Source organism: Anguilla rostrata, chromosome 13 (genome assembly GCF_018555375.3).
Source record: "Anguilla rostrata isolate EN2019 chromosome 13, ASM1855537v3, whole genome shotgun sequence".
In the NCBI taxonomy this organism is placed as follows: domain Eukaryota; kingdom Metazoa; phylum Chordata; class Actinopteri; order Anguilliformes; family Anguillidae; genus Anguilla; species Anguilla rostrata.
Genome location: NC_057945.1, coordinates 12887490 through 12902739, shown reverse-complemented (window position 1 = coordinate 12902739; position 15250 = coordinate 12887490). Strand labels below are relative to the sequence as shown.

The 15250-nt window shown below is 41.3% G+C and overlaps 1 protein-coding gene across 2 annotated transcripts in view; it reads right to left on the bottom strand.

The window, feature by feature from the left end:
* The window catches only part of LOC135238390 (RNA-binding motif, single-stranded-interacting protein 2-like), a 57058-nt gene extending 42935 nt beyond the window's left edge, over positions 1-14123 (bottom strand). The window contains exon 1 of one of the 2 annotated variants that reach the window (XM_064306229.1): positions 13959-14123. In XM_064306229.1, the coding sequence (XP_064162299.1) occupies positions 13959-14030 (72 nt within the window). In that variant the 5' untranslated portion in view covers positions 14031-14123. The remainder of the gene's footprint in view (positions 1-13958) is intronic. The other variant, XM_064306228.1, reaches the window with a different exon arrangement.
* Positions 14124-15250: the final 1127 nt, after the last annotated feature.

Here is a 15250-nt window from a genome sequence, read left to right as displayed (position 1 = left end):
TGGGGGGTCTGCCTCTGACCGTGTTCTTTTTTTTTGGGGGGGGCTGTCTCTGACCGTGCACTGACAACATCACTGCATGCTTACTTTACATTTCAGAACCATATATACCTTCTCTTACTTTCCGTTATAAATTGAGTACAAAAATCCAAAGGCACGTTCTATCCAGACACCTGAAAATATGAAACCTTCTAAAGAATGGCTTGCTTTAAACACAGATATGTTTATAGACTAACCAGATGGTCAGCTCCTGTGTCCCTTACATCCTCTCCAGGAGGTTCTGGTTAGTAACAGGAGTTCCCGGTGCTTCCAAACATCCACTGAAAGCGCACTGTACTTCTTCACACCCCTTAATCTTCATAAAAATAAATGCAATCTTTTTCATCATCAAAGGAAGTGACACAGAGCTTGAAGTTAAGAATACAGAGTCAGCCATCTGTTCATCTAAAATGGCATCTGTACTTTAAAGTGCTCACGTTAAAAACCCTTATTCATTTTTCACTCAAAATCCCCTTGCTAAGACAAATCCCAATAGCAGAGGTGTTTCATTTCATTTGATGAGAGCAGGCTGTTCAGCCCATCTATTTTGCCTAGTTCAGGAAATATATAACACTGAGTCAAGCGTAATCTTGAACACCTCAAGGATTTCTGCAGTAGGTGTTGACTTTTTAAAAAGAAATGTACAATACCATTCATCTACCACACTAGAGAAACCCTGGATACACCACGACTCACACTCACTCCATTCTAGCTCAATCAGGTGAGCTGAGCACCCTTCAAAGCATATGGATTAATGCTAAGTAGGGATACGTCCAATCGAACAAATCTCCGCCCCCATCCCTCCTCCCGGAGATGATGCCCCTGGAGGGGAACACTTCCCCATTCCTCGTGTTTCGGCACCCCCTCGTCCCTCTTACCGGCGGAGCAAATGAGGTGAACCGCCAAACGCTACCAGGGAGACGACACCAGGCTCCAGCCCAGGCACGTCCCTGCAGCCGTCCGCCGAGAACGCCTGATGGCTCCTCCGCTAATGCTCAGGCATTACGCTGACTCCCCGGCATCCCATAATGCCCCTCATTAAAGAACCCTCACACGCAGCACCATTAGTACAATGGACTACCTCGGCACAGCAGTTTACTCTGCTGCAGTCTCTGGCCTGCATTTCATTACTCATCGCTGATACAATGCCACGTTTTTTTTTCTCTATGTTTTAAATCATGTTTATGTACGAGAACAAAGTTGAGCAAGGGCTGGCAGTTTGCTCTGCAATGCGAGAAGTTATAAGCGATCAAATCCACACACGTGGGGTAGCAAAGTTAGCCTCGCTCATGCAGTACCCCAGGGCTGTGATAAAAGTCAGATGCAACTGAAAACAAGCAGTTGAAAAGCTTGTAAAGTCAACAACTGTCAACAGTAGTAATGTTGCCTAAAAGACGCCCGGTTCAGAAAAAGGAACCACTTTCAAAGGACTGCTTTTTCAAGGCACTGGCCATAAAATTAACCAGGTGAGGAGCATCAAGCATTTTCCCATCGAAACACACGACCACAGTGCTAATCCATTGCTTCTAATCTACACAGCAAAACACTTTGAATTGAATCAACTTAGAGAGTACATCTGAATAGCATATTCAATGTATTAGAGCTAAATTACAACTGCTTTTTAGTCATTTTAAGTAACCAACAAAAAAACGGCATCACAACTGCTTACAGAGTGAGCCAGCAACGCATGCACAGCCTGGTGAAGAGTAGCCAACCTATCCTCATGTGCCTGAGACACCAAGAAGTGCTATTAGGATCTCCCTGTTTTTCAATTTTTGCTCTTGAAAGTTTACTGGAACCTCAGTTTTAACCTCAGTGTGATGCAGTGACTCAACAAATTGGCTGGACAAAATCCCACGTTACCGTCAAGCTGGAAGACGATAAGATCTCAAATACAGTAAAACTTTAATGGTAAGGAACACTTCGCATGATGAGTCTCATTCGTCTCATTGGCATCCCCATCTCGGTTGGGGACGCCTTGTCAGGAGGTTTGGGTGCAAACTTCTGTGATCTGGATACAGACTTCCTCAGGACCACGTGCTGCACACTTTTTGTCAAGTCTCATCGACAACCGCACAAGTTGCCATCAACTTTTCCCCACACACTCATTGGCCAGTTCCCAGCCAGCACAGGGACCACCAGTTTAGGGTATCCAGTGTCCCGATTACAGGCCCCCCTACAGGGATAACCCAAATTACAACCAGAGCTGAGAGTGAACGAGATGATTCCCATCCAGTCTTTTACCCACTGTAAAGTCATGGATTCCTTACGCGACTCTAATCGCTGCCGAAACTGTAGTCAAAACCACTTACAACACACAATGCCCTTCACTAAATATGACCCGGAGAGGTATGCATATGAATAGCACAACCTAGGAACAGTTAGTTCCATGAACAAGTCTAAACTGTTTGGCGTTGAAGAATGTGCATACATTATGGAGACCACTCCAACCATTTCACCATGTCGTTTACGGTTGTGTTTTTAGTTCTTCGCAGAGAGGGACCCTGGAAGCGTGGAGCAGGTCTATCCGCTTTGATGGAAGATGTACACAGAGGCGCAGTGGAGAAGATCACGTTGACCTCACTGCCTTCAGTTGCCTACAGCTGCTTAATGTTTCCCGCGACTCTTTACATCCAGCAACTAACCCTAATCCCCCGCCGCCTAGCCGCCACTGCCTGATTTAATCAACGAAGACCAACAAAAAAAGGGCCCTCCTCTTTCACGTGTTTTTTCTCTTTCAGACAGATTTCTCAATCTAGTGCTGCTGCATGGCACCCAAGTCAGGGAGCTTTTCAAGAACCAGGTGAAGAAGAACTCAGAGAGAGGGAGAGGTAAAAGGAGGGAAGGAGTGAGTGAGGGAACTGCGAAGAATCTGTATTTTACACCAATTTGAGCAAAATTGACCGGCCTGTGTCTACAGCTGTGCGAATCGAGGTACAAAAAATGAAATTGGGGTGGGGAAAGTGGAGCAAGGGCTTGCAGACTCATAAGCATGAAACTGAATCGTTTTTTCGCGTCTTCAACAGCTAAAATGTCACTTTTGAATGTTTTGGCATGTTTCTCCAAAAGCCATTCATTGGGCACAATGCCTTTCATTCTAGCTGTGAATTCTTCATTAATGAAGATTCAAATATGTAGAGCAAAATAAATGACTATATACAGTAAAACTAGAGTTCATGCTCCAAACTCTTACATAATGAAGTATTTAACATTTAAACTTTCACCCCACAAAAGATTTGATATCAAAATTCATGAATATATTGTTAAAACATATCTATACATACAGTATTTCATTCTTGCAGAGGAAAATAAATCACAATGTTGGCAAAACTTGACATAAATGGTGCTGATAATTCTACCAGTAAGCAATTACTACTGTTAGCGTTAGGACTGCTACAACCTCTAATATCGCTTATAATAAGTTCCAGGTTAGTCTAACATACTAGCATACTAACACACATATAGTTAGATATAGATGCACAGTTATCCTGGCTGATGTCTTTAAACATGGAATTAGCATCTTCTTCCCAAGACCAGTAGGCTCTCATTCCATATCATGTCTCTCAAAAAAACAGAAAAGATATTATCAGCTGTGCTCACAGTAAAATACATAAATATGTGGTAGCAAGCTGTACTGAGATAAGGACCATCACAAGCCTGAGCAGAACATATAGATCCATTTTTACCTTGCCACTACCATGGTAGAGATTACCAATCAGCCTATTGTACAATCAATACTTATTTTAAGTTGCAAATATACAAAAACCTGGACAACCAAGTGTAAACATATCCTTTATGGAGTGTAATTTTTCATCAGCTGTTTAAAACATTCATTTAAATGATTTCTTCTTCCGTGAGAACATTTTTGTTCATTGACAAGTTTATTTTACGTGAGGCATAACATTTGAACAACCAAATTCTCTTCAGATGGTAAAACGAAAAAACACAGGACCAAGTTACATTAAATAATCTAGGAAACATTGGGTAGCCTCGCTTTAGAATAAAGCTTCTTTAATTTGTGTGAGCTAAGATAGCCAATATTGTTTTTGTAATTTGGCCTCATTTTGATATCAATACATTTCACGGCAGGCTTAGATTTGTCTAGTTTTAATGACTTACAGACAGTGCTCTGTGTGCACGAGTAACATGGCATTTTTGTACGCTGAAAGTGTTTTTTGTTTATATATCATTTTTTGTAGTGTGTTATGAGTGACTGATAATGAAGCATATAGATTTATGGCCCATACAAACCAGCTAGAGGGAGACGTGCATACACATGCATACATGCAAACACACATACATTCTAGCTCAAAGAAATACATAGGTGTGGATTCAGTAATCTTTCCTTTACTATGAATTACAAATAAATGAAAGTGTTTTTCATATTTTTAAATGGATTACGGATTAAGTGTTTTAATGGATTATTGTATACAAGATAGACCCACTAAATGTTTGTATTTTGGTAAATCTATAAGCCTGGTTAACATTAATTTAGAAATGTGGCATTTGCAAGGTAGCTGCAGTAACCTAGTTAAAAAGTACCTAACACTATAAACGCCAGAGCGGTCAATTCCATGTGCTTTTTCCCATTTTCAGGTTCATAATACATATCCGATGCCACATGTCAGCAAAAAATCGTAATTGGGTCACTTTTACCAGATGGTGTTAACGTAGCCTTAATGTACAATGGGGTGAACTGCTGATTGTGGGACTGGAGCATTTGTGATGACGAGATCATTAGGAAAAAAAGAGGGAAAATGCAAAATAACCAAAGTTTGGGGGCTTCATTGTGTGGACATGTTGTATCTGAATTATGTGTGTTTATATGAGGTTTAATTTATATGAGGTTTATTAAGGGCTGAGAGTCTGTGGTCGTTGTGGTTATTTCTGTAGGAAACCCTGAAAAGTGCCAGATTCTCGGTGCTGTATAGGTATTGGGCATGCCCCGCCAAGCCCAGACTTGGCGGACGGCATACCTGCCATCCCAATGGAAAATGAAAGAAATCCATTAACGAGTTCCAGTTCCAAGGACAGAGAAAGAGCTGCTCTTCATTTAAACCATGTAAAGCAGGGAGGAAGAGACAGTCTCAAATGATTTAGACCAGATGATAAGCGTCTGAGAATGGACACAGAGTAAAACGCTCAGTGTTCATTTATATCTGTTTAAGTGGGATCAAACTGAAAATGAATCTCTTAGAGTTGTTTTTACACCTTACATATAACTGTGCACTGGCCTTTACTGAAAGACAGCCAGTGTATTTTTAAAGATACAATGCTGAGATTCACATTTTACAAATGGCTGAAACAAAATGAGAGTTCTTAAAGGTAGGGATTTAAGGAAAATGCCTTGTGCTGCTTAAAACATTTACTTGCAAATCCCTACTCTTGCAGCTAGCTTGAAAACAAGCTTGTCTGGATCTCCTCACCACACAATTGCAGGAGACGTAAACACAATCACCTACAATCTTTCTGGAGCAGAGAGGTTTATTCAACTCTGAAAACACAGAAAAAAAGGCAACACCCCCCTCCAGTAATGAGTGCATTGTTTGAGGCAGAAATTCCTGGGATTCCGACTCGGAATGGAATTGGATTGAATTTCCGAGGCATTAATCCGAGCAGTCGGACCCCATGCCAACAGCAAAGCAGGAAAAGGAGTAGCGCGGCAATACTTCAGCCGTAAGTTTAGCACCAGCTGTACCGAAACAGCGTCGAACAAAAAACCCCGCAGTGCCGGCGACCGGCGGAACCGCAGCGTGCTTTCGCCGGCGGTGGAGATACCGAGGGGGAGTAGGACGTTCTGTATCTAGACATCGCAGAACGCTGCTCCTATGAATCACTGTCTGGCACCGCGTTCGCCATGACCTGAGGTAACGTCGCAGGCCGCTGTGAAGCTCCGGTTTCTGTTTAGTATGACACAATTACGTCGCTCAAAAGCAACTTTCTAGGTACTATATTTCTACTTTTAATGTTTTATCTTGTACCTTAGCATCTATTGGCTGAAATTCCACAGGCCTCGCTTGCTCTCAGCGCTCTCCGGCCTAGTGACAATTTTAAAAGGACTAAACGAAAAATAAGAATACCCTTTGATTTTTTAATCTCGTGTTCTACGGATCTGAAAGAGGAAATGGGGAAACGGCAGGGGAGGGTGAATGGGGGGGTTGTGGGGGGTTGGAGTGGGGGAACGGGTGTAAATGAAACCCGTTGCCATCTGGTTTCGAAATCACCTCCCGAACAAAGGGCTCTTTTTTTTGGCAGCGTTTATTTTGTTCAGTGTCCTCTCCCTTATTTATCCCCGAACCGCAGGTAAAGGAAAGAGATATGTCAGGAATTCTCTGACCGGGCCACTTGACCTCGGCGTGAACTCGGCATCGAGCGGCTCTTAAAAGAAGCCCTCCAAAGCAGCGAAGGCCCGTTCCCCCCCTCCCCTGCTTTTCCATCCCACTCGTTTTTTAAAAAAAAAAGTAAAAACAAAAGGGCGCAAAACGTTTCGGAACTGCACTCTATCTCCGTTCGTCGCACGGCTCTCGAAGGCCGCTCCAGCAAGCCTCGAGTAAGGGATGACTCGAGTTAAGTTTCGATTCGCCCCTCAGAGCGCAGACCGATCCCCCCGAGACCGACTACCTCGTTCCGTCTGCGTTCGCTCCGAAGCCCCTCCCCCATGGAATGCGTCCCGAGTTGCGTATGTGCTGAGCCTCGGCTAGGCGGCCCCCGCCAGATGTTCCGCAACCTGAAAACACTGCCGAGTGGAAAGACAGAAAAGGTGTATTTGGCTTTTAGCCCTCAAGGCTGGGAGCATTCGAGGATAAATGCACGCTCTCATGAAGCATTCTTTGTGTTGGTCTGTAAGGAGCGGGTAGAGTCTCAAAAGCGTGGCAGCTGGCCAAAAGGCAGTTCAAACGTTGCCACAAGAATATGGAGCAACCCAGGCCACCGTCGGTTCAAACTGGGAAGACATTCTTTTGCTTCGATTCATCTTTTACGTACCAGGAAGGTGGAAATACTACTCTGGATGACAGGAAAAAAGAGGGATAAAAAAATCGAATCTATCCAGCAGGGCCACTCCAAGACTGACATGAATTTAAAGTCGATTTGTCTATTTCCTTTAATGTTTTATTTGAGCCTTTTTTGACTATTTAGTCAACCATCATACACTTCTTTAATAGCTTAGTTGTGGACATAATTAAGAGAACATTTGTAGTCTTTAAAAAAAAAATGTGTCCCCTCAGTTATGATAGATGTTGTTCAATAAGTGCAATAACAAAACAGTTCCACCATAAGAAAAGCTGTACAAAGTGTCAATCCTGCATTGTGCCAACATCGGCTGTCCTATGCTCTCATTTTCGCAACACGTATTTTGTATCCACTGTACAAAGGCGTAGGCAGAGGACTTCTGAAGCCTGCCAACATGTGTTTTGAGTTGTTCCAGGTTTCTGTGGTCTGTGTTTGGTCTTGGCAGGGACTTGATTAATGAAGAAATTAATCTAGCCCAGGCTACCTATGTGCCTAGGACACCGGTGTATGTTGTGTGTGTGTGTGTGTGTGTGTGGAGGGGGGTGTTGTTTGTTACTTGAACTAGTCTGAGCAATTGGACGTGTCTGCCAAAAGCGCCACTGTTTATGGCTTCATATAAAATACAGATTCAAAAAGCAGGCAATCCCGAAAAAGCCATCAAATATTGACGCAAACAAGAGTGAGTCGTGAAAGATCTTACGAATACTGACTTAAATGACAGCCAGTCCTGAAAAAGCCTCAAAGTCCTGACTGAAACGAGAGCCAATCTTGAAAGGGCCTCAAATTACTGGCTTTAACCAGAGCCAATGATTCAAAAGCCAGAAACGCCGTTCTAACATAAGGATCCTGTGGATGCCTGCCACTAGTGCAGAAAAGCACAAGCCACACAGGCATTCTCTATTGGAGCACAACATGGCTGCATTCCTCAGAAACTCACACAGAAATATAAAATAAGGAAATATTCAGATGAATCTTTCTTTGAATGGTTTTGCCTCCTTTTTCTCCCAAATTTGAAATGCCCCACTGTATTTTAATTAGCGCTCGTTGTATCAAGCTCTGCAAACACGCGTCATTAAAAACACATGATGTCAGCCATCACTTCTTTCTGCACCATGGTTCACAGTCAGTATGCGTGGTCAGTATGCACAGATGAGATACTGTTACCATAGGTGACTGAAACCTTCCCATCCCCGGGTGAGGACAGGACCAGTAACGCATTTCCCTGTGGGGCTGCTTGCTCAGTTGGCAATGGCTGAGGAATGCAGCCATGTTGTACTTTGTTCTGGATAAGAGCGTCTGCCAAATGCCTGTAATGTAATTAATGTAATGATACCAGACTGTTTGGGCCATTGATAAACTAGAACAGTGCCTTAATAGGATGAGCCACCCAGCAGCCTACCAGATTAATCATTCTGAGTCTCACAGGCGCTAATATAAAAAAGTTTTGGTTTTCAAGATAAGTTTATAGGAACATAGAACACTTTTGATTTCAGAAATTCACACATCAATCAAAGGCTTCCTTTGTACAAAGGAAGCAAGCTCGGGGCCAATTAGGAAGACATGGCAAGAAACTGAACAGATAGCCATCCAGTTCCTGCAACTGATGAGCAACAACTCACTCACAGTTACTGTGGCAACAACACTGCCTCTCAAATTTAAAGGGGCCACTGTCCCAGTCTTACTTGTGGGAGCAATTACACAGACAATTTTGTATGGCTGCGATGTCCCACAACACTACGGTACAAATTTTTGGTTTTCGGTAAAAACCACTGACCATAGTGAAGATGGGCTCAAACCGAGGGCGTTTCATGTGCAGTCCCAAAGCCCAACATCTCACCTCTATTGGCCCTTTGTAGACTGCACAAACTGAGGATGGGTCATTCATGTATCGCGTGTATGTTTCCTGTACCACAAACTCAATTTAAATAAATTACAAATAAACGAAATCCTTCTGGGTTGTGACCCCATTTGGCTTTGTGTAACGCTGACTATCGTGAGTATCATGATTACAGTTAGAGGCTAGTATGAGGCCATCATACATTTTGGCACTGTAAAAATACCTTAAAAAATATGTTTGATTTCATTCCATTAAATCAAACCCAAATATAAAAACATCTTCCAAGTTGCTGCATATGCTAGTCTGAATGTAGCACAACTTAATGTGCTATATAAAGACAAATAGGAAAAATGGATACACATATATAGAGCACAGCTCAGAAGCACATGTCAAAAGGTTATTTGTCTGAAAATGAGAAGCAATTTATGAGATAAGAGCCATAGTCTGTAACTGCACAGAATGCTATGACAAGCCTAGCATGCAAGATTTACTATTAGTGAGTAATGATACATGGTCTAAATGTCAATTTTAAAAACCTTATGCACAACATTAATTATATTTAAGAGAAGGGGCAGAAATTTTAACCCATTTTCCACTGGACATCATCACATGTACAGACTAGTGGGCACAGGTACTTTTCAAAATCGAGTCATCAGGCTGTCATGGTTTGGAGAGCAGAATGACTGCCGTGCGAAAAGCAGGAAAAGGCAGCCTTTGCTGACCGATCGTTTGAATCGCACACAAACCGCGTCCTGCAACCCTAGAGCCGGACCTTCCCCCACCCCTCCCAACGCCCCCACACCCATCCCACCCCCGATGATGCAAGCCAGGCTTTCTCCCAGCCAGAGCTTTTCATTAGAGCCAAGAGATAAACATGAACCCTGCTGTGAAAAAGCTGGTTTTTTTTTTCCCAGTGGATAGCTTTCTGATCGCTTAAAGACACCAAATGATCGGGTAAATAAAAGCAACTCGCCAGTGTCTCAGTCTGGGTTTTCTGTGTAGTGACAATATTTAAAAAGTCACTGATTTCAAGGAAGCCTGTGCTTTCTTTTATTTCATTTTAGTTGTAAACTATGGTATCATCTCTTTGCTAAAAATGAGCATTGGAACATTCCTTTGATGACATGATTGGAGATGAACATGATTGATTGGAGTGATCAGATTAGACTGCTCTAGTCGGTTTAGGCCGATTGTTTGGATGCCACTATTGCCAGACTGGGCCAGTGACTGAAGATAGAAGGTCGGGCTTATGGCTTACAAAAATTTTTTTTAACTAGGACCAGAATTCTCCCTTAAAATGTGTTGGGCGTAACACAGAAATACAAATGTTACTACATTTCAGAGATACTATTTCTTAAGGAATAAACAAACAAAAAAATAATGCTTAGCTAAAATTTGCCACTCAGTGGTCTGAAGAAAGACCTTATTTCATTATATTGAATCTGGGGCTAAATATTCATTGTGTGTGCACGTGTGTGTGCGCGCGTGGGTTTCCATATGTGATGGAACAGCCGCTCAAAGAAGCTGTTTGCTTAAAGTCTTGAAGGTTTTAAAAAATACCCCCAGCTGCAATGCTGACGAGGACTTTTTCCATTGGACATTAGTTCACGTATCCAGGTGTAATCACAGTGCATTAGAAAGACAAGGAAAGCAAATGGGTGATTTGTTAGCAACCTAACAAACAGACAAGACTGTTAAGAACAAAGAATACTTAAGCCAGGTTTACACACAGACAGACAGTGGGCTGACCTGAACGTAGAGCAACGTGGTAGGTTTGACAGAATACCTGAGACATCACCAGAATTCACACGGTAGGCTTCCTACTACGGTCACAAATTTGACAGTCATCATGGGGCTCTTGGAGAGTGTGTCCAGGACATTTCTGGCACACAATGTTGTGTTTAAAGTTACTGGAAGTCCCAATGTATTTCTACCTACCACATTTCTGTGGATTGCCATGTTGTGATAAATTCTGAACCTGTCAACTGTCCTGAGATGTAAGTATACTACAGTTAACGCATGTCCAAATTTACAGCAACTCTCTCTCTCCAGGCCATCACAGCACTGTGGGCACCAACACTGCAAAGCTTCTTATTTGGGCAATCTGAGATCAGAAGGCTATGTAGCTAGTTCAATCAAGCCCACAAATTTTCTTGCAATGTTACATTTGCCAACAATCCGACAAATGAAACGACACACACAGGACAAAAAGAAAATATGTAACGACCTATTACAGATACAAATACAGAAGAAATAGTTGGTTGCTTACCACAAAACATATTTAAGAGCCAGCTATGGACTTCTGCTAATACTCCTGACTGTAAAAATACATTCAACAAAATGTTGAGTACAGATCATTTCAAGAATATTGGACAGATATACCGTGTGTGTGTGTGTGTGTGTGTGTGGTCAGGACTAAAATGTTTTCACCACTTATGGATGTTATGCATGTGTATGTAATGCTTCTCCATATTATTATTATTATTATTATTATTATATTGCTAGTGAAAATGAAAAATACTTTTAATGTTGAGCTGAAAAGGCAGGTGGCCCATTAAAAAGTTGAAGATAAGCAACATTGACATTTAATAATTTCATTTTATACCAGTATATGCCACTTAGCCTAAATGTTATTTTTGCTTGGTAGCCTACCATCTAAAAGTCCGTTTTTTTTTTTTGTTTCTCGTGGTTTTAGAATAGTCACGACAGGCGCGATGAGAGATTGCTGTTCTCGCTCGCCTTGCAGGAAGGAAGGCATCAAGGACGACGTGTTATTTTTATTAGCCTCTACTTCCCTGTCCGTCACATTCTCAGTCATACATCACTGTCTGTCACACAACAACATTGCCATCTCCTTTCCGAGCAATACAAATAATAGAAACACATTTTTGGGGGGGAAATACAATCTGTCTGCCACTAAGTGACGCGGCCCGAGAGGTGAATGCAGAAGAGATGTTGGATAGCCCAAGGGCATCCGAATCTTTTCATCGCAATGCCCCCTAAAATGACCACCCTGTGGCAGAGGACTCCGACCTTAATACGATGCTTAACTTTTGACACCTTTATCCGGCACCCACTTTGGGCTACAATATGGTATTTAATAGGCCTACACGAGTAATGGAAGTATACCTTTTATCGCGATGTCATTATGTCACTATTCTATACAATACATGCTATCTAGTAGATATAAAGACACTACGGTTGTAATATGACCAAGGATTGGTTTATTTAGATATGGTTTACTTATATGAAAGTCTAAAACGAAAGCAATATGAGATTATAAGCAAATGTATTGTCAAAAATACTTTCGAAACCAGCGACCTACTCAAGTCACCGAGAGCACGTAGAACAAACAACAAAAACATTTGTTTTAAAAAATAGTACGGGTTAAAACAGCGTCCTTGAGTATGGGTTACTGCGATTGTTTTTCCCCAATATATTAATTTGGGCACGGTGGAAAAGTTGAAAATGAAATAGCGTCCTGTCGTCGGTGTCAAATTTAAAATCTATCATTTTTGCTACTGGGCTGTCCCTATATAAAATAAATATTGTAAAGGCTACCAGTAATATATTGTTTAAATAACAAACAGGGACAATCAAAACGATTGTTGGGCCAAACATATGTAGATAATCAAATTATGTTCGCTTATACCACTTTCAGACCCTTCGCCAATTTAGGCCTATCACATGCGCAAATGTGCATATAATATAACTGAGGCAAAATGAACATTATTTTTTTCACTATTTTCGCGTCAATTACGTACGAATGCAATAATTTATTACATGTAGCCTATGATTGTCATTTCTAATTCACTTAATGTGGCTTATTCAAATGTGAAAGGATTTTAGTCTGTTTAAAAAAAAAAAAAAAATTTTAAATCCCTGTGTAAGTAAGCAATCCCATGTTTTATTATTATTTTTATATTTTTAATTTCCAATACTTCTGGGACTTCGCTGAAGTCTATCTTAAAATAATACAGAAATAACATTGTGATATTCTATTACGTTATCAATTTCCATGTGACAGCGAAAGTACCATTTTTATGAAATGGCCTATATTTAGCAGTCCCTTGAAAAACAATGTTCTGAAAAACAGCTGTAGATGTAATGTACGAAAGAAATATACATTCAAAATAAATAATTCTTAGTGTTTACTCGTTCAAAGTCCTTTTATGCAATGGGAATCGCCGTTTGTCTCCCCGTGAAACAGGCCAATGTCGACCATAATCTAAGCACAAAAATTCAATCGAGCTTCGGCAAGACACAGACAAAATCCACATAGCCTATAGTTATGTAAGTATAAAACTTTGACGTTTTCCTCTTTTTCAACGGATTAATTTACTCAAAATAGCCGACATACAAAATCAAACTTTACCAAAATGTAAACAGACAGCGTGCAAAATGATAACAGTGTCGTTACGTTTCGCTTCTTTTAATGGTAACAGTTTCTCTTCCGATTCATAATTTCTGGCAAGCGACGCGCAGTCCCGTCATCGTAGTGAGAAATTTAAGGGGTGGGGCAATTCACCCTCTTGGCTTCGACTACTTTAAAAAACTTTGCCAAACTTACACCATTGCCAAACCTGTGAAATATATATTATCTGTTTTCTTCTTCCTTTCGCCGCATCTTAAACAGTGCCATTATGAAGAAGGACCAATGATCTATTACGTTAAACAACATCCATTCTGGTTTTAGCCGCCCCCCATCATATTATTACACCATTTCCTTCGCTTTCATTTGCACGTTTATCCCGGTTATCGTTTCTTACACATTTGTGTGAGAGAATTCACTTCGAAATCAGAACTAAAAAAGCGCAGAGAAAAAGAACCGAAATACAGCATACATAAATACCACAGCACGGGTCTTTTCACCCACACCACAGAGTGGGTGCAGTATAGTAAGCAGCACTGTTCTCTACGAGCAGCGAAGTTGCTTTTTTTGTATGCTCTGCGTTCAAGGACACTGCAGCTTACAGTCATGCACAAAATAGGCTACTGTCGCGACATGAGCGGGAGTGAGCTCCGCTGGCCGACCGACAGCGAAGGAAAACCATTAATCCCAGGATCACTTTACCTTTTTGCTGTTTCTGCTGTTATAGCCGTTGTATGGGTTGATTCCTGTCCTTGGCGGTACGGAGAGCAGCATTTTTACAGCGTTATGTCCGGAGCGGCGAGAACTGCCAAGGCTGCCCGCTGACGTCAGCTCTGGAAGTTGAGCTAGGAATCTGGGGGAGCGATTGGAGTCCCGCCGCCGCCACTGCTGCTGCCGCGGTGCGCGCTTAAAATCAGCTGGGTCCTAGCGCCTCAGTTATAGAATCTTCAATGTCTTTAGACTCAGAAAATAACTACAAAATCTGTACAAGTGCGTACTTTAACGTTAATTTTCATAAATTTTAATGCCTGGTATTTTTAGGTAGCAGTTGTAGAACATTTAACATGCTTCAGAAGCAATATTTTTGTCCCAGATGGAGATCTGAGAAATTACTGAAACTGCTAAAAATCCAGAATGTTTCAGTAAAACCACAGTGGGTTTACTTAGACTCCAGATATATATGTTGCTTTCGCATTACTTTTTGAATGAACCGAAATGTAGGCTAATATAGTAGCCATCGTCAAATTCCTAGAGCGCAGCGTATACACACTTTCAGCACTTGTGTTTTTAAAGAACGTAATGCCCTGAAATGACCCTTACTGGTTGCTGAATGCAATTAAGCATTCGTTTTAAGCACTTTCTAAAGACTGTCTGCATGAAGGGTATTTAATTCACTTCAGATGGGACGTTGCAATCCAAACTCCCCCTACTGGAGGACGAATTATTACAAGATTGCTCTGTACAGGGATTGAGAAGTTTTTGTTTGAGCATGAATTTGTGACAGATCGCATAAATTATCTATTTGGCCATGCACAAAAGTTCCACTTGGACATTTTTTAAGATTTCCCCGTTCTGTTGGTTTAGTCACTGGTTTTGATATATGTATGTGTGTGTGTGTGTGTGTATATATATATATATATATATATATACACACACACAATGAGCTCCATAACATTTGGGACAAATACTTTTTAATTTTATTTGGCTCTATACTCCGCAATATTAGATTTGTAATCAAACTATTCTCATGTGGCTGAAGTGCAGATTCTCAGCTTTTACTAAAGGGTATTTAAGGTCTCTCTGATTAGCCAGGTGTTCAGTTGCTTCCTTAGTGACGGTATAAGAGAGCTTTCAGTATGTAGTCTTGATTTTGGGCTTTTTTGATTGCCGTTGAAGTCCGTTATTGGCGTTTGTCAACGTGAGGACCAGAGTTGTGCCAATGAAAGTCAAGGGAGCCATTATGAGGCTGTGAAATAAAGAAGAAAAAAACTACG